This window comes from Dendropsophus ebraccatus, chromosome 3 (assembly GCF_027789765.1).
Source record: "Dendropsophus ebraccatus isolate aDenEbr1 chromosome 3, aDenEbr1.pat, whole genome shotgun sequence".
Classification (NCBI taxonomy): Eukaryota; Metazoa; Chordata; class Amphibia; order Anura; family Hylidae; genus Dendropsophus; species Dendropsophus ebraccatus.
The window spans coordinates 128,534,034-128,556,402 of record NC_091456.1 but is presented as its reverse complement, the minus strand read 5'-3'; the positions used below and the strand labels follow the sequence as shown (position 1 = coordinate 128,556,402).

Sequence of the window (22,369 nt, the reverse complement as noted above, 5' to 3'; positions counted from 1 at the left end):
TAAGGCTACATTCACATGTTCCATATATACCATCTATGCATGGACTATATGATGCTGCCTGTGAGCTCAAAAACATTGGATGATACATTTACATGAGGAGGCAGCAGGTGGGTCTATCACTGAACTGGGGGCAGTATTATATTCATCACTGGCATATGAATAAAAAGTAAGATTACACTGAAATGCTCCTGAAGATGAGCATAATAACGGTACATTGGCAGATTCTTCTAACCTGCTTATTGGTTTCCCTTTAATAAAAAAGCATATTAACAATGATTTCCGTTCAAAGCTCCACTATTTATTATCATTGGCCACTGTCCATCCTTTTAGTGATATAATTAAATAAATAAAAAATAAAATCTAATACTGTTTTATTCATCATGCCTCATATTTTTGCACACTGCTACATTGCTTGTCCTGGCCAAATAGAGACTCGAAATGGGAATGGGGAAAAAAACAACAAAAACAAAACTTGCCAGACAAAAGGTTTCAGCTGTGATAAGAGCATTCCCTTCAGATAACAGTTTAGAATGGGGAATAGATAGAGTATACAAGCTGGATGTGGAGGGGTTTCACAAGGCAGGCTTTGATATTTTGGGATTCAGCTATAGTTTGCCTTACATGTGCTACAGACTTGACAAAAGGGGTTAAAACAAGTTCTCAATTCATGTAATCATTTTGGAGTGTGACTAATGGGTCTACTCTGTTCAGGAACCTCCTTGTAATGCAGACTTATTAATAGAAGGTAGTGTGTAGAGCATGGCTCTGCGCTAGGAGTGCTCGCCAATGAAGTTTAGTTAATGTTGAATTGCTCTAGTGTTTTGGAAAGGCTACAGCTGTACTCACCAGACTGTACATGGGAAGCCAAGGTATCACTCTGAACTGAGAGACGCTTCCCCTGAGTTCATTACACACAGGCTTGTTCTCCTGATCGGTCACGGTCTGAACACTTAGACCCCAACCAATCAAAATTTTTGACATGTCTCTCTCTGAAAGTTTTCTTTAATGACAGTGTAAATTTAAGCTTAAAACTATTCTGTTTCACCATTATTACTGTACCTTTACAGTATGTGCACACAACACATAGCCAGTGTGGATCCGTTGCAGAAAATCTGCAGTGTTTTTGAGATACAGTGTCACAGAAATAGATCATGCTGAATGATTTTCCTGTAACTGCAGAACCCACATATAGTTTGTTTTACTGAGTTTAAGTATTTGTACAATGTTGTTAAAGAATTAACTGCCTTGTTTTTAGAACTCTTGGAAGGTCGAAATGCGTCTTAGAGCGTTATCAGTCATGTTTTATAGATTTCTAAAGGATGTTAAAATCACCCTAAGGACACTAAAGACCCAATAGTCCATAAATAGTATAACTTAATAGCCAAGATCCATATTCTGTTTGTACTTTCTTTCCTGTGACCTTGCTTCTGCCTTCTAGATACACCAATCAGCCATAACATTAAAACCATTTGATGGGTGAAATGATTTGGGACCGTGGCAGCTGCCAGGCATTGAGATATATTGGGTAGCAAGTGAACAGAGAGTTCTTGAAGATGTGTTTGAATTTGAAACATGGGTAAGGATCTAGGCAAATTCAGTGTCATGAAGAAGTGCAAGGCCAGTTTCGCACAGAACGGAATTGCAGTGGTTTTCATGCTTGCAAAAACCGTTGCAATTCCCGACACAGTCCGTTTCAGACTGGGTTTACACACAGTATATTTCAGTCAGTATTTTGCAACCTCAACCAGGAGTAGATTGAAAACACAGAAAGGATCTGTTCACACAATGTTAAAATTGAGTGGATGGCCGGCATATAACAGTAAATAACTGCCATTATTTTAATACAACAACCATTGTTTTAAAATAACAGCAAATATTTGCCATTAAATCGCCTCCATCCACTCAATTTCAACATTGTGTGGACAGAGCCTTTCTGTGTTTTCCATCCACTCCTGGTTTTGGCTGGTTTTGGTGTTTAATCCACTCCTGGTTTTGGTTAGAATATGAGGACCACAATACTGACTAAAATATACTGTGTGTGAACCCAGCCTCAATAGGTTTACATACTTCCAGCTGAATTTTAATCCCACTGCAAGTATGTTAACGCCACCCCCTTAACCCATGGCGGCCCGGTGCATACTTTACCAATCCACGCTCCGACCTGCTTCTTGGGCTTCTGGATGCCTGACGTCTCGCTCAGCGGCTGCAGTGGGACAGCACGCTTCTTGTCTGAGCGGGATGTCGGAAGCCCTAGAAGCAAGCCGGGGCGCTGCGGATTAAGGGGACGGCGTTTACAGTGGGATGAAAATTCCCTTGTGAGTATCTATACCTTATGAAACTGACAGTGTTGGGAATCGGAGCGGATTTCAGCTCAATCAGAACAGTTTCGGCATTTCTAAAACAGAACACTTTTAGAAATGTTTGTACATTTTAAAATGTTTAATTTCAAATAATGTACCAATGTAGACCTAGTTTTGGTCCCTTTAAAGTGACTGTACCACCAGGCCCAGGCAGAAGCACTGGAGGCGGGCCGACCCACCCTTAGTGGGAGGAAACCCTAGCCCCTCTATGATGGGGTTCCATTGATTCTAATGGAGTCACATCATGGAGGGGCTGGGGTTTCTTCCCACTGGGGGTGGATCGGCCCGCCTCCAGTGATTCAGCCTGGACCTGGTGGTACAGTCACTTTAAAGGCACAAATTGTGATGGCTTGGTAACAGAGCCACAGCACCTCCAAAACAGCAGATTTTGTTGGGTATTCTCAGTGTGGAACAATGAGTACCTACCAAATGCAGTCTAAAGTAAGGATAACCAATGCAGCCTCTGATATTGGAAAAATATCAGAGTACACAGTGTGTTACAGCCGTATTTGCAGACTGATAAGAAAAACAGCAACATCGCTAAGGCACACATCAGGAAAATCTGGATTTCTTAAAAGGAAATCTGAACACGGACGCCCTTTAGGATTTTTCCTACAGGGTGTTTATCCCGGAAAAGAGGTCCTATTTTCATCTGGAATTCAGTCCCTGACGCCTCCATAGAAGTCCGGGGAGCATCCGAAATTCCATACAGTGTCCGTAAAGCTCCCAGAATTCTGGGTGCTACAGTACATTTTGGGCCGGCGTATTCTGCTATCCGCTGTAAGAAGTGACATGTCACTTCTGGCAGATAGCGAAATACGCCGGCCCATAGAATGGTGTCTATGGAGCCGGCGGAAAGGCGTGCAGACATACTGCGGAATTCCGCTGAGTTTATCCACGAGAATTCCTCAGTATGAACCCACCCTATCTGAGTGTTTCTTTCAGACATAACCTGCCTACAGAGCACTCCTCTGCAATCAGAGACACTGGCTGACAGCTGAGTGAGCAGGAGGCCGGGCAGCATTGATTATTCATGAAGAGGAGGAAGGAGTGGTGAGGCGTGCCGGAGTGTGGCACAAACAAGTGCTTTTTGACACTTCATTACAGGAGACCTGAGATTGTATATAATCCACTGCACTGTAAATTACAAAAAAGCACCATGCTCACTATAGGACTGTCAGAACCTCAGGTAGGGCTCGGGAGCTGGCAGATTCCCTTTAAGTGACACAAGGGTTAGTTTGTTATATTAGTTTTAATGTAATGGCAGATCAGAGTCTTTAGTAGCTTTTATTGTTTTGTTGTTTTTTTCCCCCATATCAACCTTTATTGTTAGATACTTCTACAATGTTAGTACTTTACAGTCCAGTATATATGTGTCCACATTATAAAATGCCCTTTTTATTCACACATCTGCCATATTTTGCAATGCTTTTTCTTTTTTCTTTTTTTTGCATTGTGAACCCAGAATAAATGGCCTTTTAAGAGATTTCCCCAAGAATAATAGGTTTAGTTGCATAATGCACCTGATTCTAAACAAGGTTTTTATTGATTAAAGATGTTTTATCTGTATGGGTTTCAATGCTCCCCCTAATAGTTCAGAGGTGGATATGCATGTGTCTTCTCACTACTGTCCCCTCTATGGTGGAGTAGCAGGATCCTGCTGGTGAGCAGGCTTTCTTCTCTGCATGCTGGAGGTGATGAAATCCATTATACATATTCAGCACCCCCTCTGAAGGTGGCAATCTACTTCTCTAACAAGCAGTGAAGACCCTGAAAGATGGCATTTTCTTCCTGTAAAAAGCAGAACAGTCAGTGTTATTTAATAAAAGTATAGGCGAAAGGAAAATCCTATTTGTTGACAGTTGACTTAGAGCCTTATGTGGTCACTGGTCTTGGAACGCTGCAGTAATATACTGCGCTCTACCTGTGCCAGGACGTCAGGTGACTGTAGCTTCAGCATATTCTGTCGGACGCTGAAATATTCTGCAATAGCTATATGTTCATGAGGGCCAAAAAGGGAAATGATGAAACACCAACCAGAGAGTGTGCACACTGCAGAGCAGTTATAAGGGCAGCGCCCACTCAACGACGTATTATGCAATTTATGAAATATTTTCTTTCCTTCCAGCTCTGTGAATTTATTGCACAATATTAGTAATTTAGCGTAGTCTTTATAGTAAGTTCTTCTAAAACATAGGTTGACCCTTTGAACACTAAAGGTTTACAGTTTTTATGTTAATTTAAGTAAAGTAATGTGATACACTCTGCTTTCTTTCCTGTAAGGCCCCCTTCACACGTCCGGAAAAACCATCCGGATTTCCTATCAGGAAATCCGGACGGATTTCCGGACCCATAGACTTTAATTGGTCACGGACACCCTTCCAGATTTTTCCGGAAGGGTGTCCGTTCCGGAAAATATATCCGGAAAAAATAGGACATGTCCTATTTTTGTCCGGAATTCCGTCCCGGACGCCCCCATAGAAGGCTATGGGGGCGCCGGAATCACGGGCACTTTCCTGATGTACATCAGGAAAGTGCCCGTGATTCCGGATGATTGACAGCCCGCCGGCACCCCCGCTGCCCGAACGCCGCGCCGCCACCACCCAAGGGATCCCTGCACCCGGACATCAGCTGCCGCCGCCAGGTGACCCCGCAGCGCCGCATCGCATCACCCTGCCGCCGCCGCCCGATGACCCCGCGCCGTATCGCATCACGACGCCGCCCGCTGACCCCGCGCCGTATCGCATCACGACGCCGCCCGCTGACCCCGCCGCCGCATCGCATCACCCTGCCGATGACCCCGCGGCGCCGCATCGCATCACCCCGCCGCCCGCTGACCCCGCATCGCATCACCCCGCCGATGACCCCGACGCGCCGCATCGCATCACCCCGCCGCCCGATGACCGCGCCGCCGTAGCGCATCACCCTGCCGCCGTATCGCATCACCCCGCCGCTGCCGCCCGATGACCCCGCCGCCGTGTGAATGGGGCCTAACACAGTCTGTCAGAGTTCTTTTCTGACATGTCCTAGAATTAATGAAGCCACGTCACGGAAGGAATATGGTCTCACTGGGGGTGATAGGCCCGCCCCCAGTGCATAGAGCCGGCTCGGTGCACAACCAAAGAATGGTGCCGAGCGCAGGAATCGGGCAGCGTTTATAAAAAAAAAAAAAAAAAAAAAAAAAAGACTGCGCCACCAGGATCCCCATGCCTGTGCCGATCTGCTACTCTGTTAAAAAAGCAAACAAAAAAAGCAATGTACCTAATGGTACATTTGCTTTAATAGCTAAAGTTTTTACACTGTATTTGGCAAAAGTACAAGGAAAGCTGGTGAATGTACTTACAAATGATGATCAGTGTCCCGTGGCGTGGCTTCTTTCCAGTGCTATGGCGCTGCTCGGATCCCGCTGGTGGTGAAGTCTCAGCTTTTCTGACCCCTCTTCTTTTGACACGTCTATTCAAGGCTGGAAGTCAGGGTCTCCAATGCTTCTCTATAAGAGCACTCTCATAGAGATGTATGAGAGACCCTGACTTCTGGCCTCCTGAGCTGCATGGGCACCCGTGGGACTGAGCGGCGCTGCCGGACCGGAGCAAAGCTGTGGCGCGGGACACCGATCATCATTGGTAAGTATAAAAAGAAAAACCTGGATTGCTGCTTTAAAGGGGTTATCGAGCGCTACAAAAACATGGCCACTTTTCCCCCTACTGTTGTCTCCAGTTCAGGTGCGGTTTGCAATTGGGCTCCATTTACTTCAATGGAACGGAGTGTCAAAACACCACCCAAACTGGAGACAACAGTAGGGGGAAAGTGGCCATTTTTTGTAGCGCTGGATAACCCCTTTAATTATGAACCTCTGTTATAGATGGATTAGAAGAGCCATGCGGTGTTGCATCTCACAACAACTTCATATAGATGTCATACAATCGTATGAAATTCTCAACAAGAATTGGTGGGCAGCTCTTGCATAGGAAGAGGTAGAATATAGTAATGTTCTTGTTGCACCTAGTAGACTAGCTGTTCTGTGCATGTCAGTGTGAGGGGGTTGCATGTGAAGTCTGCTCTTCTAACAACCCCCTGTAACCACAGTTTCCTTCCTCACACAAAATGATTTCATCACTGCGACAACACTTTTGTACTTTTAATGAAGTAAAAGGTGCAGCTGTTTACTAAGAAATGCTTTGCATCCCATTAAAGAATAAGCCATAACACTGATCAAGCATTGCAAATAATGTCAATCAAATGGAAAAGATTGCATGTCCTATCACTCTGATCTACAGAACAGGAAGGCAAAATTGGCCGTGTCTGCACCTTCAGTCGATTTTTGCACTAAAAATTGTCATACTTTTACCTCACTATTCTGGTGAATTTAGCAAATTCCATTCCCACAATGCAAAGAAAGCTAATTTGTGTACCTGCTGCAGATATTACAGTCCTTGGTATGCTTTGGTGTAACTTCTTGCAGCAATTCTTGCAGAAATGCCATGATTTTAAACTGGTCAACATGGGGTAATAAATGTGAAATTCCTTGAGGATATTTTTTGTTTACTTGGTAAAATGAAACTGCAGCCTGCCAACACTGTTTAGATACCATGAGAGCTGGAATAGCAGGGATCTGAACTGACCTGTTTTCAAGCAGGTCATATGACTAAATACATATTGTTAACCATGTGCTGCACTCATAGCATTGTAATGTTGGATTTCTAGTCTTGAAGTCAGGATCCTGGACAGACTTAGCAGATTTATCAAACTGGTGTAAAGTAGAATTGTCTTAGTTGCCCCTAGCAACAATCAGATTCCACCTTTCATTTTCCAAAGAATCTGTGAGGAATGAAAAGTGGAATCAGATTGGTTGCTAGGGGCAACAAAGACAATTTTACTTTATACCAGTTTGATAAATTACCCCCTTGGTGTTCACTTAGTGATCCGGCCTGTTTGGACCTCAGTGATGCACAAAACTACTTTAATTTGTGCCTCTACTTTTAACAGCCATGACTGATTTTTGAAAACTTGTTAAGGGTGCGTTCACTTGTACAGGATCTGCATCAGATTTGATGGCGCAGATTTGAAGTTGCAGATTCAAAGCGAATCAAATCTGGGCATTAAAAACTGCTGCAGATCTGCTGGGCATCTGTTGCGGATCTGCTACAGATTAAAATTTAGTGTTTTTATTGTGTTATAGTTACCAGTCCCAGCCACCCCTTTGCTATAAGAATCTGGAGGAGGATGGGTTATCTTTTTAAAAGGTCAGAATATTTGTTGTTGTCAGAGGTTTTTATTGGTGACATTTTCTCAATACCTCAGTCTGTACTGCTGAGGGCTCACTGTAGGCTAAGGAACCCACGGCATGGTCCTATATTCATTTGGGTATGATCACAATATTAGTCAAGCCCCATCTTTTGGTACCATAGCAAGTAATGCATTTAGTATAATACATTTTCCTATGGCTAATTCCCCCAATTAAAATAAAGTTACCCAAAATCACCCCCTGCACTCCTAGGCTGGGTTCACACACAGTATATTTCAGGCAGTATGTCAGATCCTCATAGCAACCAAAACCAGGAGTGGATTGAAAGCACAGAAAGGCTATGTTCACATAATGTTTAAATTGAGTGGATGGCCGCCATATAACTGTAAATAACTGCCATTATTTCAATACAACGGCCGTTGTTTTAAAATAACAGCAAATATTTGCCATTAAAGGACAACTCCGGCGATTTTTTTTTTTTTTTTTTGGCTTATTTAACACACATTACAAAGTTATATAACTTTGTAATGTGGTTAAATACCCGGTCGGGCCCCCTTCCCCCACTTTCCGACCCCCGACCCCCCCCACCCCCCACCCCGGAAGTTAAAGAATGTATACATTACCTATTATGGTCGTCACGGTCCTCTTCTCCCGAGCGGCATCTGGTGACGGGTGACGTCAGAGCTGGGGGGCGGTCCGGGTCTTCTTCCTCTTCGGCGTCTTCATTGAGAGTGAATGGGAGAGAAAAGGCTGCTGGTGCACATGCGCACCAGCAGCCTTTTCATTGGCTGGAGCGCATCACATGGCTTCCAGCTTGCTCAGCCCTGATTGGCTGAGCTTGCTGGAAGCCATGTGATGCGCTCCAGCCAATGAAAAGGCTGCCGGTGCGCAAGCGCACTGGCAGCCTTTTCTCTCTCATGGACCCGGAAGCAAGAGACATTGCTGGACGGCGGACGCAGGTGACTGTGAGGCGGACGGCGGGCGAATGGAGTGGCGATCGTCACTGGAGGGATGGTGTCTGTGTGTCTGTGGTTTTTTTTTTTTGGGGGGGGGTCCCGCCGGAGTTGTCCTTTAAATGACGGCCATCCACTGAATTACAACATTGCGTGAACAGAGCCTTTCTGTGCTTTCAATCCACTCCTGGTTTTGGTTGCTATGAGGAGCTGACATGAGGACCAAATGCTGCCTGAAATATACTGTGTGTGAACCCAGCCCTAATCTGATAATAGAACATAGTATCAGGCACAATTTACAGGGTTGGCCAAGGTCTCTAAAATTTTAATAACAACTGAAAAGATAAAAAGAACAGTAACTTGTTCCAGATGTGCATGGTTTTCAGTAGGCACAGCTTTCAAAGATGAAAACAAACATTGCTGTTGTCTGGTATCTAGAGTTGTCAGAGTTTATAGGTGTGCTTTCCCCCCCCCCTTCAGTAGTTGTAGGGGGTACCTCATCCCCCACCCCGGCTGTAGACGTAAGGGTGCTGGCATATTTGGACACATTCCATTTTTTTAAGGATTTTAGATTTTAATTTACTACCCAAGGTAAGTTTTATAATACATTTTCACTTTTTATATATTATACAGAAGTTTAGATCCAATAATGTCCTATTATGAAAAAAATGAGGTTGGGTGCTCTTGTGGGAAAATTGTTTTGTACTCTTTTGGAATCCTTAAGGGCATTTTAGAGCCTGTAGGTCATCCAAGTATTTCCAGATGCTTCAAAACGGGTTTTCAGTCACATTGATCTGTTCTCTCGCCAGGCTTTGTTGTCGTGAGCACTAATTTCCTGTGTTTCACTTAATTGCTTTTAAGAAAAGCAGATTTTACATGTTTTAATAGAACACCTGTGGTGTGTTCTTAATCCAAAGTATATACCAATCTTAACCATGATCTACCTGTGTCTTCTGAGAGCTGTGTAGCTCTATCCTACAGCTCCTGATAACTATTCCTTCTGTCCCTCTACACAAGAACACCCAGCTCACGCATGTGTTTTCAATGGGGAGAAAGGAATAAGCCACTGTCAGACAACTCTGGCAAGGGCTTATCTCAGATGGAAACAAAGTACAGTGGTGCCTTGGATTACGAGCATAATTCGTTCCAGGACTGTGCTTGTAATCCAAATCCACTCTTAAACCAAAGCAAATTTTCCCATAAGAAATCATAGAAATGCACAATATTGGTTCCACACCCCAAAAATAATGATTTATTATTCTGAATAACGTGTAAAACGGATGAAACAAACATTCAGAAACAGCAGAATGTGATATTATAAGTTACTGTACAGTAATGGAGAGGAAAGGAAACACAAGGGCTGACAGAGACTGCAGGGAGTATGAAGGAATGAGCAGGGCAGATGTGGGCGCATACATGTAGCACTCTGTCCGGGGAGAGAGGGGTTACAGCTATGAAGAGATTACCTCCACAGTCCTGTCCCCTGATGTAAGCCCCAGCATGAAGTGGATCTGCTATGATTTGGAAGGTGAGGGAGACTTCCTGGGTCAGAGAACAGGGCTGTAGACCCCCGCTATGCAGTCCATGTCCCTCCCTCACTCACGCTACCACCCAGTACAGGGAGCTCCTAAACCAAAGCAATGCTCTTAAACCAAGTCACAATTTTTTGAAAAACTGTGAGCTCTTAAACCAAGTTAGTCTTAAACCAAGGTACCACTGTATTTCATATATTTCATACATTTACATCAAATCTTTTTCCGAATCCGCCCTTCTCTTTCTTATAATTGCTCTGATTTATTGTCCTTTCAGATACTGTAATTCTGTATGATTTGTTCTTCTCCAATCTATCTTGATTGCAGCAGCCAGGCTCATCTTTCTGTCTACCTGTGAAGCTGATGTCTTTATCCCATACCTCCCAAGTGTCCCTTTTTTTTTTTTTTTTTTTTGTCCCAAGTCCCTCTGTCTCGCTTTGCCCCTTACATGTCATTCTTTTTCACCTAGATTTGCATTATTAAACTATGATGCTCTAGAAAGTGTCTGGTTTCTTACTGTATAATAGACCCAAACAGGCACATTATTCCATTATGTGATACACGTTGAATCATGTGACATTATGGCCCCTTTCACACATGCGGTTCATATAACCCCCTACACACATCTGTAGGTGTTACGGATGCGCTTTGGGGACATGTTTGGTGACAAAAAATGATTCAAGACATTGTAAGTTCGTGTCACCTATTTGACAGTGGGTCCCTGCAAATTCGGACAGTTATTGATACACATTTGTAATACTATCAGTAACTACAGGCAGGGTTACTAATGTGTGAATGGGACCTAAGGGTGCAGATATCAGTGTAACTAATGGTGCTTTTATACAGGCAGATTTATCTGACAGGTTTTGGAAGCCAAAGCCAGGGATGGATTTGAAAAAAAGCAGAAATCTTAGTCTTTCCTTTATGACCTCCCTGTTAATGGTCTGTTCCTGGCTTTGGCTTCAAAAATGTGTCAGATAAATCTGCCTGTGTAAACGCACCATTAGTGTATGCATCAATCTGCAGCAGTTCCTGTATGTATGAATGCATTTTTTAATTAAAAAGAGTGAACCACAAGTGTCTCTCTTTGGCCGTCCAAAAAGTTAGGAGGTATGTTTACCCTGTGGTGCTAATCTGCTCTGGTTGACCATTCACCACAGAATACAAGGCAAACTTCTTCTCCCTCATCTCTATCTGCCCAATGCCTAGATTCTACATCTACAGTATGTTATTGATCTAGACCTCAATCATCCAGATCTTTGGAACCGCACTTTTGATAAATTGTAGGTGCTTTGTGCTTAAAGATTTACCAACCCTTGTCTTGAACAGTCAGAAAACGACGGCACTCAGAGCTATTTTTGTAAAGCAGACATTATATTTATTTTACTCCAATGTTACATGGATGCATATTCCAACCAGACAAATTAAAATTGTCATTCCTGGAGTAATGATTTCCACTAACATACGAGAGCAAGTGGCAAGGTTTCAGGGCCTGCCGGACCTTTGTCAAGCCGTAACTCTTTAGTGGACACTGAGAGAGTGAGGTTTTTGTTTCTGACAAGGACCTGCCTGAGACCAGTTAATACCTAAATATATTGTTTTAAATGTAGATGAGAAGGCACATAGTTAACAGAAAACAAAAGTTTAAACGTTTATAGCTGCTATTTGTGTTAAATTTTATTTTAGCTGTTAATTCACAAAGTATGGGGAGTTTGTGGCTGTGATATTTATTTAGTTTTCTCTGTTAAATTATTTTATTTCAAAATCATATATATACACAATATATGTAAGCATCACAAACAACTTATGAGCAAGAGGTTGATCTTATCGCCGAGTTTACTTTAGAAAGTATTAACATCCTGCTAACTGTAAAAAAGGTGTGTGTGTGTTTTTTTTTTTTTTTTTTTTTGCAGTAGTCTTCAGAATTCTAGTTCATGCTGCCATCTTGAGGATAGATTGAAAACTGCATGCTGTCTGTATGCTGGTTAACGCTTAGGCAGCACACAGTGGAGGATGCACAGCAGGGAACACAGTGACACTTCTAGTGTTATTGTGCATTCTCCACTGATAAGGCTCTATTACACACAGCGATTATCACTATTAATATTCGCTATAACAATCCATCATTAGTGAAAACTAGTGATTTTGTAGGTTATTACATTACAGTTATGAACAATTGTTTTTATGTCGCTATAGTGTCGCTAATTATTCCTCAGGACATTCCACACATGTTGTATAAGCTAACGACTTTTTACATGAACAGATATTCAAATGATTGGTGAACTACCAACCATAATTTTTCAATATGTTAAAAGACAAAAACAACTTTTAATTTGTCACTTGATGGTTGGGTGTTATTACACAGACTGACAGTCACTAATTTTCGATCATTATAGCGAATTTTTTAACAATAATCGCTCTGTGTATTAGGTCCTTCAGGCCTTATACATGTCAGGGCATGACTCCACTAAAATGACAGGGTATGATTGTACCACCTCTTCAGGGACTTCAGAATCTGCCACCTAAAGCGGAATCCTTATTTTGCATCATGGCATAAACAGCCCTGTGTACAACACGTATTCTAAATGTCTTTTCTTTTTTTTTTACAATGGGACCCTATGGGTGTTGGATGCCATTGTATGGCATCACTGTGAAGGGAACTTGTCAATAACTGCTAGAAATGATGTGTGGAGTTAATGTATTATGAACATAAAGGTCACTTGAATGTCTGAAAAACATTTCTCCCAATGTTAAACTTTTATTTTGCCGCTTGCTAGATTGTAAATGAGCCATGTAGAATCATTGGGGAGGAATCCCCCCATCACGGTCAGTGCTTTGTATCTGTCTGACACAGCTTTGACCCCACTTCCTTCTCTGTGATTGACAACCCATGCAGCAGTGAAACACCGGCAGGCGGAATCGCCATCACAAAGCAGGAGGTGCGGTGGGACCTGTGCAGGGCAGATACTTGGCGTAAGCTTTATAAAATGCGCATGCCTGAACACAAGACGGGTCATTTACATACTCACATGGAGGAATAAACGTTTGTATGAGGAGAATGAGGTTTTTCCGGTAGACGTGGCAAAGTCATGTTTAGAATACATCTCCCTGCACCCTGCTATCAACAGTTTCATATTCATATCGGTGTCAGGTTTAATTTAAAGTATAGCTTCCAGGGTATATACATTAAAAAGAAGCCATAAAAACCATGAACCGAGGTGCTCATACTTGCAACATTTTCAACTCCATGATCAATACAAAACAGTCAGAAAGATTAATCATTAGTGTCGCAAGAAGCAGGAATGCAGGAGCAGGTAAAAAGGTTTCAAAGTCTGTTGGATGCACTTCTCCTTCTGCCATCTCATGACTTCTAATACAAGTACAAAAATAATAATAATACACGTAAATAATGCAGGTGGGGGCTGGGTTCACACTATGTATATTTGAGGCTGTATTTGGTCCTCATAGCAACCAAAACCAGGAGTGGATTGAAAACACAGAAAGGATCTGTTCACACAATGTTGAAATTGAGTGGATGGCCGCCATATAACAGTAAATAACGGCCATTATTTCAATACCACAGCCGTTGTTTTAAAATAACAGGAAATATTTGCCATTAAATGATGGCCATCCACTCAATTACAACATTATGTGAACAGAGCCTTTCTGTGTTTTCAATCCACTCCTGGTTTTGGTTGCTATACAGCCTCACAAATACAGCCTCAAATATACATAGTGTGAACCCAGCTTTAGGCACTATAGAGTGATGGGGGCATTTATCAAGCAGTTCATCTTGAGGTTATTGGTTGTTATGGGTGACAAAGATTCTTAATATAGGCTTAATAGAGCTACCCCTGTCTCAACACCATTGGGAACTGTTCACACACTATATATGGTGCAGAGATCCTGGATTAACCCCTTAAGGCCTGGGACAATTTCCAGTTTTGCGCTTTCGTTTTCCTCCTTGTGCTTAAAAGGCCATAGCGCTTGCATTTTTTCACTAGACACCAGGGAAGGGGAAAATAAGCATTTTAAATGCAGCTGTCAACTTTGACAGCTGCATTTCAAAGGCTAATTAGCTAATTGCCGCAGTCCCTGGCTGCATACAGCACGCGGGGTCGCCACGCGGCCCTTCTCTGAACGCCCTTAACGCCGAAAGGGCGTACATTTAAGCCCTTGGTCGTTAAGGAATAAGGTGATTTTAATGTTTTTCGTGACACATTTAAAAAAACATTTCAGGAAAGTAGAAAAACGCAACAGTGGTTTGTCCGCTCTTGGATTAATTGGCAAAAAAACTGTAGAATTGGAATATTATTTTACAAGTGGGCAATGAAAGCAAAAGAATATTTTAGTATAAAAAGTAAGGGCAAGGTCAGAATGTTACAATAAATCTCAATGTCTGGGCTGTCGGGATGATAGATTTAGGGGACTGTTTGCTTTTCAAACAAAAAGCAGTGGTGTTTATCGATAAACAGAGAAGAACTAAAAAGGTCAAAGAGGTTTGTGGTTGCATCAGGCTCTTAAGTCTCAGTGTTTTTACAACAGCACAACATGTCTCTGTAATTTGCCAGGCATTTAAATTTGCATAAGGATTGGGCTCTCCTAATAACAAGATAATCTGTATCATCCTTTATTTACAGATTTCCAATATACGTAAGTTGTCTCCGCTTTAGAGTGGTATCAGTGTATGTATGTTATCCCTGTATAAACATATCAGAACATTGGAGTCATTTATGAACTACTGAAGGGGAAAAGCACTACAGTACAATGTTCTCACCACGTGGAGTGGCTAAGGGACCATATTGGGGGTGGCTAGTAGGCATTTCTGCAAGCAAGCTCCTTTTAGATATATGGTGAAGTCACAGAAATATCTGTAACAAACCTGCAACATGTGACTATACCCTTAGTTTTTCACAGACCTGTAATTTCCCTCTAACAATATGGAAAGTTTTGATTATGTTTGAATGTAGAAAAATTGTCTAGATATCGGGCTACAGGTAAGTATTTGTCCCATTATAGTGAATGTAAGATGCTTACCTTTTTGTGCTATATTTTTCTCTCAAAGCTACCATAAGGGCTGGTTCACACTACGTATATTTCAGTCAGTATTGTGGTCCTCATATTGCAACCAAAACCAGGAGTGGATTGAAAACACAGAAAGGATCTGTTCACACAATGTTGAAATTGAGTGGATGGCCGCCATTTAATGGCAAATATTTGCTGTTATTTTAAAACAACGGCTGTTATATTGAAATAATGTCAGTTATTTACTGTTATATGGCGGCCATCCACTCAATTTCAACATTGTGTGAACAGATCCTTTCTGTGTTTTTAATCCACTCCTGGTTTTGGTTGCAATATGAGGACCACAATACTGACTGAAATATACGTAGTGTGAACCCAGCTTAAGGGTATAAACCCATGTGTCAGTAAAATTTCCCACTTGTTAATATCTCTCCTCTCTTGTCATCTTTACTGTTTGGCACAGCTGAATGTTCTTCTTTTTGCTGTCTGAAAGGGAAGGGTAAGCTGCAGCAAGGTTGCTGTTTGTGGCTTATCTCTCCAAGAACAAAGGGGTCAGGCAGTAAAATTCTATCATGCCCAACCCCATCTCCACTCACCTCATCCATCAATAGAGTCTTGAGAGAACCCTATTCGGTTTCTACCGACAGTGCGGTGGGTTCGGCCAACATAAGTATAACGTGTATGGGGACCTTAATTGGAATGAATCGCCTAGATTTTCTTTAATATTTTCTGGCTATATTTTTTATTTCACTTTATGTTCATTGTTGTGGGGCTGCCATCTTGCCTAAGCTGTTTTTAACAGTATTTAGTGACATATGATATATCAGGTAAGTCTTAAGGATTTAAATATGGATAGTCTGGAGCGTGGGTCTCAAAGCTGCCGCCCTCCAGCTGTTGCAAAACTACAATTCCCATCATGCCCGGAGAGCTAAAGCTTTGGATTTGGCTGTGCAGGCATGATGGGAAATGTAGTATTGCAACAGCTGGATGGATGCACTTTGGAGGCCCATGGTCTGAAAGAAAAAAAGGAAAGGGGGGGACTGAGATAATCTGCAGTCAGAGAGAACACTCTGCTCCACTGAACGTCTCTGTGTGTGGTGAGGATCAGCGAGAGAGATAACTTGGCTGTTGAAGGTGTATGGCTACCTTTTTCGTTCTCCCTGTATTTCTTCTGGATACTGTGGTTTCTTCTACACAGACATATAGACTCTCTTATGTGTGTGCATGAGATAGGGGACCGAAGATGTGAGTGATGGCAGTCTCTGTACAGCACTGGAATATAGTTTTTAGCACTATATAAGCACAAATAAAATATCTAAGGTTGCCACTAAGCAAGGGTGCAGATTAAAGATGGATTTACTGTACATTCAACAGTATTGTGGCATATAGAGAGAACTTGATGCAACTCTCAGCAATAACTTTTCCATTCCAGGGTAAATGAGGTCAATGCCCACCACTGAAATTAATATTAAATTCATTACTAGATCTGTGGGGATCCAACTCTGAACATCAGTCTGCTATTTTAGGGTGCCAAGGCCCCTTTTAACAGATGATAGGTGATGTTGTTTTTCAATAAACAATTGTGGAACACACTGTCATATGCTGTATCAGTCTGTACATTGAGTAACATTGGGTTATTGATACTGTACACATGAAAGCTCAATGTCACAAAAATGCAGATGGTTTTTTTTTTTTTTTTTTTAACTTATCCTGGATAAACCCTTAGGCACTGTTCACATCTGGGACTTGATCTCTGTTATAGAAAGACACTGCAATGCAGGGCTGGATCAATCATACTGTGGTTGGCAGACCCCATTTTAACTTGTGAGGTCCATTGTGTTGATGAGAAAAACTACTTTGTCTCCTGGTTTATTGTTGACTGTCTATGTGCCACAGCTCATAGATTGTCGCTATAATTTACATTATTGTAAAGTATAGTGAATGTGTTCAACTTCAGTAGACAACACTCTTTTTCAAATAAAATATAAATTAGGCAACTTTTTTAACATTTGAAATCTGGCGTACTTAGTTTGGTGAATTTTCTCCTTGGTGCCGCAGATTTCCTGCCAGGTTACTTGCAGTCTGTGTCCTCCCTCCTAATCTGACCACTATCGTTGCCTGTAATGTAAAGGATCCCTATACAAAAAATTGACCTGTCAATGAGTTGGGACAGTAGTAGTTTCATGGCTTCTTGATATATTTATATCATATATATATATATATATGTATATATATTCCTTTTCCAAACTTCCTGTTTCGACCTATGTAACAGAGTAGTAATGTAAATGTTACAGCATGAAGTTCTTATAGTGGATGGTAAGATTTGGACTTTAGTCCCATTTTATGAGGCACTTTTGGCTGGGTAGCTTTGTAGTTGACATTCTTCCTACTGGTAGTGAAATATAACACCCATAATAACAAGCAGAGCCTTTCTATTCTTTGTTTAGCCAACATTGTGTGCCTCTTATGGGTGGTGTATTCTGGCTTCTTATAACTGGTGTGAACGAGTATATTGTATATTGGAAAGCAATGAGTAATAAGGAAAGTAAAGATTAGAAAGCTAAAAGGAGTCCATTTCTCTCCCAAGTAGGCCACCTTGTAAAGCAAACCTGAGATGCTCAAGTCATGTAAGTACAGTATGTGGTCTTTGTAAGGTTCAGGACATGCTTTCAGGCGCGGTGATAACATATCCCTTTTTTGAATACTTATAATCTAACAAATAGTGCAGGGATTTGTTAAGTGTTATATATAATTTTATATAATTATTTTTTTAGGGATTAATAGGCTACATTTAAAATAATAATCTTGTGCAAAGCTTCAGTTCTTTCTTACCTTTGACTAAGGAATTGAGCAGTCACATTTGACATGTAAGCGATTTTCTGCAAGTACTCCACTTTGTGTGAACATTCTTGGGTAGAACACTATATATATATATATATATATATATTCTTCCTCCTTCTGCAAAATGCATTTCCTACAACATTTCAAGTGCGAGAAAAATGAGGAAGGTGTACAAACAGCATATCACTAATCTACCTCCATAAACAATAGCTATAGAGGCTGTAGTCCAGATCTTACTTACACAATGTATTCTGTCATTTAGTATTTTACAACCTATGGCTCATAGTGTAGACTACAACGCCCAGCATGCCTACCCAGCTGACGGCTACTTTTAGCCTGATGATGGCACTGTAAAAGAACCATGTTAAGTTATAATAAGAATAGTTATTATTGGTTATAATTATTATTATTATGCATTACTGATGTGGGAGTTTTGTTGCTGTCACAGCAATGTGGAACACTTTATGTTAATAAGGTCATATCAGTATAATAAGTAAGTCAGCTGAGTAGCTCCAATAAGTAAGCTAGCAAAGTGGCTCCAGATGTTTTTAGGGCTATACCACATTGGTAATTGTTTACAGTAATTCCATACCAGATTACCAAAAGACTGAGAGATGATTAACCAAGAGTTGAAGGCAATATTGAAGTCTCAATGACTGCATTGTTAGCTTATAGTACTGGTAAATAGACATCAATGCCTTCGATATAATTTGCCTCAACATCTTTTCTATAACTACTCCTGAAGTTTGCATAGTTGCCTCAGTATAACAAATAATGGATCTGTGTCAGACTGCATCTAATACTCTCCGAGAAAATGATTACAAGGAAGTGGATCTGTATAAAGTGTGTAATTTTTTTGTTATGAGTATAACCCCAGCACATAAAACAAAAAAAATGACAGCAGCTCTTGATATAGAAGAAGGTTACAGGCGCACTGATGCTATACTAAAAACATTATTTGCACTAAAGTGATTTATTTGGATGGCATTCTGGTTAAAGGGTGCCGAATATACAGTAAGGCCACTTTGACAGAATGCTTGTAGTAAATGTTTGTCTACATGCCGGCAAAGGTCTCATTTCATGAATAGCATTATTCATATCCATAAGCCCCCATTCCCCAGATTCAAGCTAAAAACGTTAGGCCACCAGGTTGGGAAGCCAATACTACTGTGCGTGACATAAATCTGCAGCAGATTAAATACATTACCATACCCTCCAAGGCACCCTTGAGTTACAGTAATACTGTGATGTCCCGACGAATCGCAGATGACAAACTGTAGGAGGTCATTGTAACTCAATCCCGTAAAACCAGAATTCTTAGGCCACGTTGACACAACATTATTTTGGTCAGTGCTTGTAAGCAAAAACCAACAGTGGAAATTACAACAAAGATTTACACCTTTTCTCTGAGACACTCTTGGTTTTAGGCTACACATGCTGGCTTAATCCACTATACTGACCATATTAAGGTTGTAAGACAGTGACCATAAAGTTTGTGTTTCTAGAGTGTTTTTACTAAAACATTTGAAAACATTTGAAGCTGATTGAATCACCCACATGTCTGTACTTGGCAGCATAGCCTAAACTAATAATCGCTTCCTCCTTTGCTCCGGATGTCGGGTTGCATGTTGTTGTCACATGACCCTTATACACATCATCATCTTGCAACCACATTTATGTTTGTTTCTGTTTTTCTCTACCAGCCTGTTTATCTGTGTTTCTGACTGCCATTTATAAATCAGTGTTTTATCCAGGGTGTTGGAAGTATCATCTATAAGACACAGAGCTTCTTTAACATTAAAACAGCTGGGGGTAGGTGCAGCTCACTTAAATAAATCCCATTGCTGAGGTTAACAGAAAAATGCCAATACCCAAGCATAAACAAATAAATATAGAATAAAAGAAAATGTATCTGTCCTCTAAGCATTAAGTGCTAATAGTGTTTTTTAATCACAAACATATAAAATCCATAAGCCACAGGGCCCTTGTGGTGTAATAAAATCAAAACAAATATTTAAGAAATAAAATACAAAGCGGTAAAATAACAATGTCAAAGTCTTTAAAACATGATACTTCAAGCACACAAAGTTCATATAAGCTTCATTTGATGGGTAATCTGGTCTTTGGATTCAGATCTGGAGAGGTACTCCCATCATCCTCTCAATAGCTTGCAGCAATGCCTGTCAGTGATAGTGGACAGATGAGGGTTATACTCTTTACCCACTGTGCTTGTGCAGCACTGCTGATGCAGCAAAATTAAGTTTGCTTGAAATAATATATGCGATGTTCCCCCTTTTATATAGGGTATATATATGTATCTACAACCAGACAAATAGTACTGCCCTCCTGGCGATCTGTCTATAGTACAATGTTTATACTCAGTCTCTCTGGCTTTACAACTGCTAGTTGTCATAGAGGAAGAACTTAGACACATGCAAGTCGTTTGGTGCAGGTGCACCTCTCACCCATGCAGGATCAGCGTGTCCTCCGGGGTCATCAGCGTCCCGGTCTGCCCACGGTAAGTGTGATAACGTCACCAGCCTTGTTTTAACTCTGCTCCAAAGCGGGGCCCCGCTGCTGGTATATAAACAGAGTGATAGCTGGGCCAACTCCTTCCGGACTTGTACAGTTGCAAAGTGGATACAGAGGTGCACTCAGATTTGTTGTTGTGGGGTGTAGACAAATGTTGGGGTGACTCCCAGACGTGTTTCGGGGTCTCTGCACCCCTTCATCAGTGGCCAATGTGTTCTATGGCAATTTTTTCTATTCATCACTTGTCTGAACACTGCACATGTGATGGATCGTTAAGGCACAGGAAAAACTGTGCCCACGGACATTCCTAATGATGATGAGGGTGGAGAGTAGGGACGGAGAGGCGTCACAATCCTAGTACATGGGTACTCCAAACCACACCAATTTGACACAGGGCAGCATGTTTAAAAAAAAAAGTTGTTTTTTTAGGGCAATAACTGCATCACCTGCCGAACAGACCTCAGGACAGATCTTGGATTACAGCAGCTATCTGAAGGTACAAGCGGTTTGTGGGGGGGGGGTGGTTGTGGGTACAGAGTCGCTTTAACAACCTCTCACTCCTGGTTGTCTGTTTTTAGTAACACTCAAAGAGCTTTTTTTGTTTTCTCCTAACTCTACATTGTTTTGCTGCTTTATTATTCCTAGAAATTTCTGGTAAAGAAACTGAAAGAAATGGTACAATGGAGATTTCTATGAAAAGATGAGCTAGACTCATTATTTCATGGGAAATATTAGCATGTACTAAAATAAACATTTCAAGTAATACTCACATGTCCTCTTCAAGTAGCATATCTGACCCATAATGCCTTCAGAAGGTTAGGAGAAAAGACTTTCAGCGGGGAACGAGAGCAGTTTGTTCATTATTTTAAGTGTTTCCAGATATTTTGCAGCTCCTTATTCTTTTGCATTTTATTTTTATACTGTGACATTTGTTTTTGTTTTTACAATGTTGCCTGGATAATGCACTTCTCTGTATTTCTTTTCATCAGCTTTATCAATTTCCTAAATCACCAGAATTCCTATTACATGACTCACTTGTTACAGATATGCAGACTTCTGCCATAAGTCTGAATGAAGCATCTTCCACTAGTAAAAGAAGCTCTGTCCACTTTGTAAAAATGATTTACCTATTTGTTTTTTTAATGTGTGATCTATATGCAAATACATTTCACTTACAATATAAAAGCCACAATATTGTTATTCTTGACATATAATATACTGTAGTTCACCTCGGCTATGCATATTCTGTGGCCACACATCTTCGCTATGTATTATATTGCTCTTCTGTTCCACAGTGAGACTGTTCATGCACATCTCTAGTTTTTAGAATGAAAGAACTGCAATTACGTTGATGTGTTTTCTCAGCACAATAACCTTTTTATATTGAGGTCTGCCTTCAGAAACCCTAAAAAAAAAAAATCTGTCTGCGGCAGCTCCAGATACCAATGTGTTTTTCCTGCAGCAGAAATGTTTTATTGCCTTCTAACCATTTTACATGGACAAACCTGTGAGAGACATTGGGGCAGCCTTACTAACACTGTCTATTATTTGGTTTGCTTTATATCAAAATTGTGTGCTAAAAAATTGGCGCATTTTAGGCCATGCCCCTTTTATGACAAAGCGACTTCCGTTTTCTGATAAATAATGCTACCTTGTCGAGCAAGGTACATTTTACTATTTTTGCCACCACTAATATATGTTCTGGCACAGCAGTCATAGGAAATCAGGGCTTGTGTTTTCAGTAGCAGTTTGCTCTTGCTGATGGTGACGGGTTCTCACTTATTTAGATGCTGTCAGTAGTTTAGAAGAACTATATTGAAGCCTGCAGCACATGCCTGCCACTGTTTCCCACTCTGTCACTGTGCATAGGGAGCAGCCTGT

At 41.2% G+C, this 22,369-nt stretch overlaps 1 protein-coding gene across 3 annotated transcripts in view; it reads left to right on the top strand.

Moving 5' to 3' along the window:
- Positions 1 to 22,369, top strand: part of TNFAIP8 (TNF alpha induced protein 8) — a 76,270-nt gene that overhangs the window by 28,960 nt on the left and 24,941 nt on the right. The window contains exon 1 of one of the 3 annotated variants that reach the window (XM_069962671.1): positions 17,669 to 17,742. The exons of 1 other annotated variant lie outside the window; for it this stretch is intronic. In XM_069962671.1, the coding sequence (XP_069818772.1) occupies positions 17,730 to 17,742 (13 nt within the window). In that variant the 5' untranslated portion in view covers positions 17,669 to 17,729. Of the gene's footprint in view, positions 1 to 17,668; positions 17,743 to 20,921; positions 20,985 to 22,369 lie in introns of those variants that run through there. One more of the 3 variants, XM_069962674.1, reaches the window with a different exon arrangement.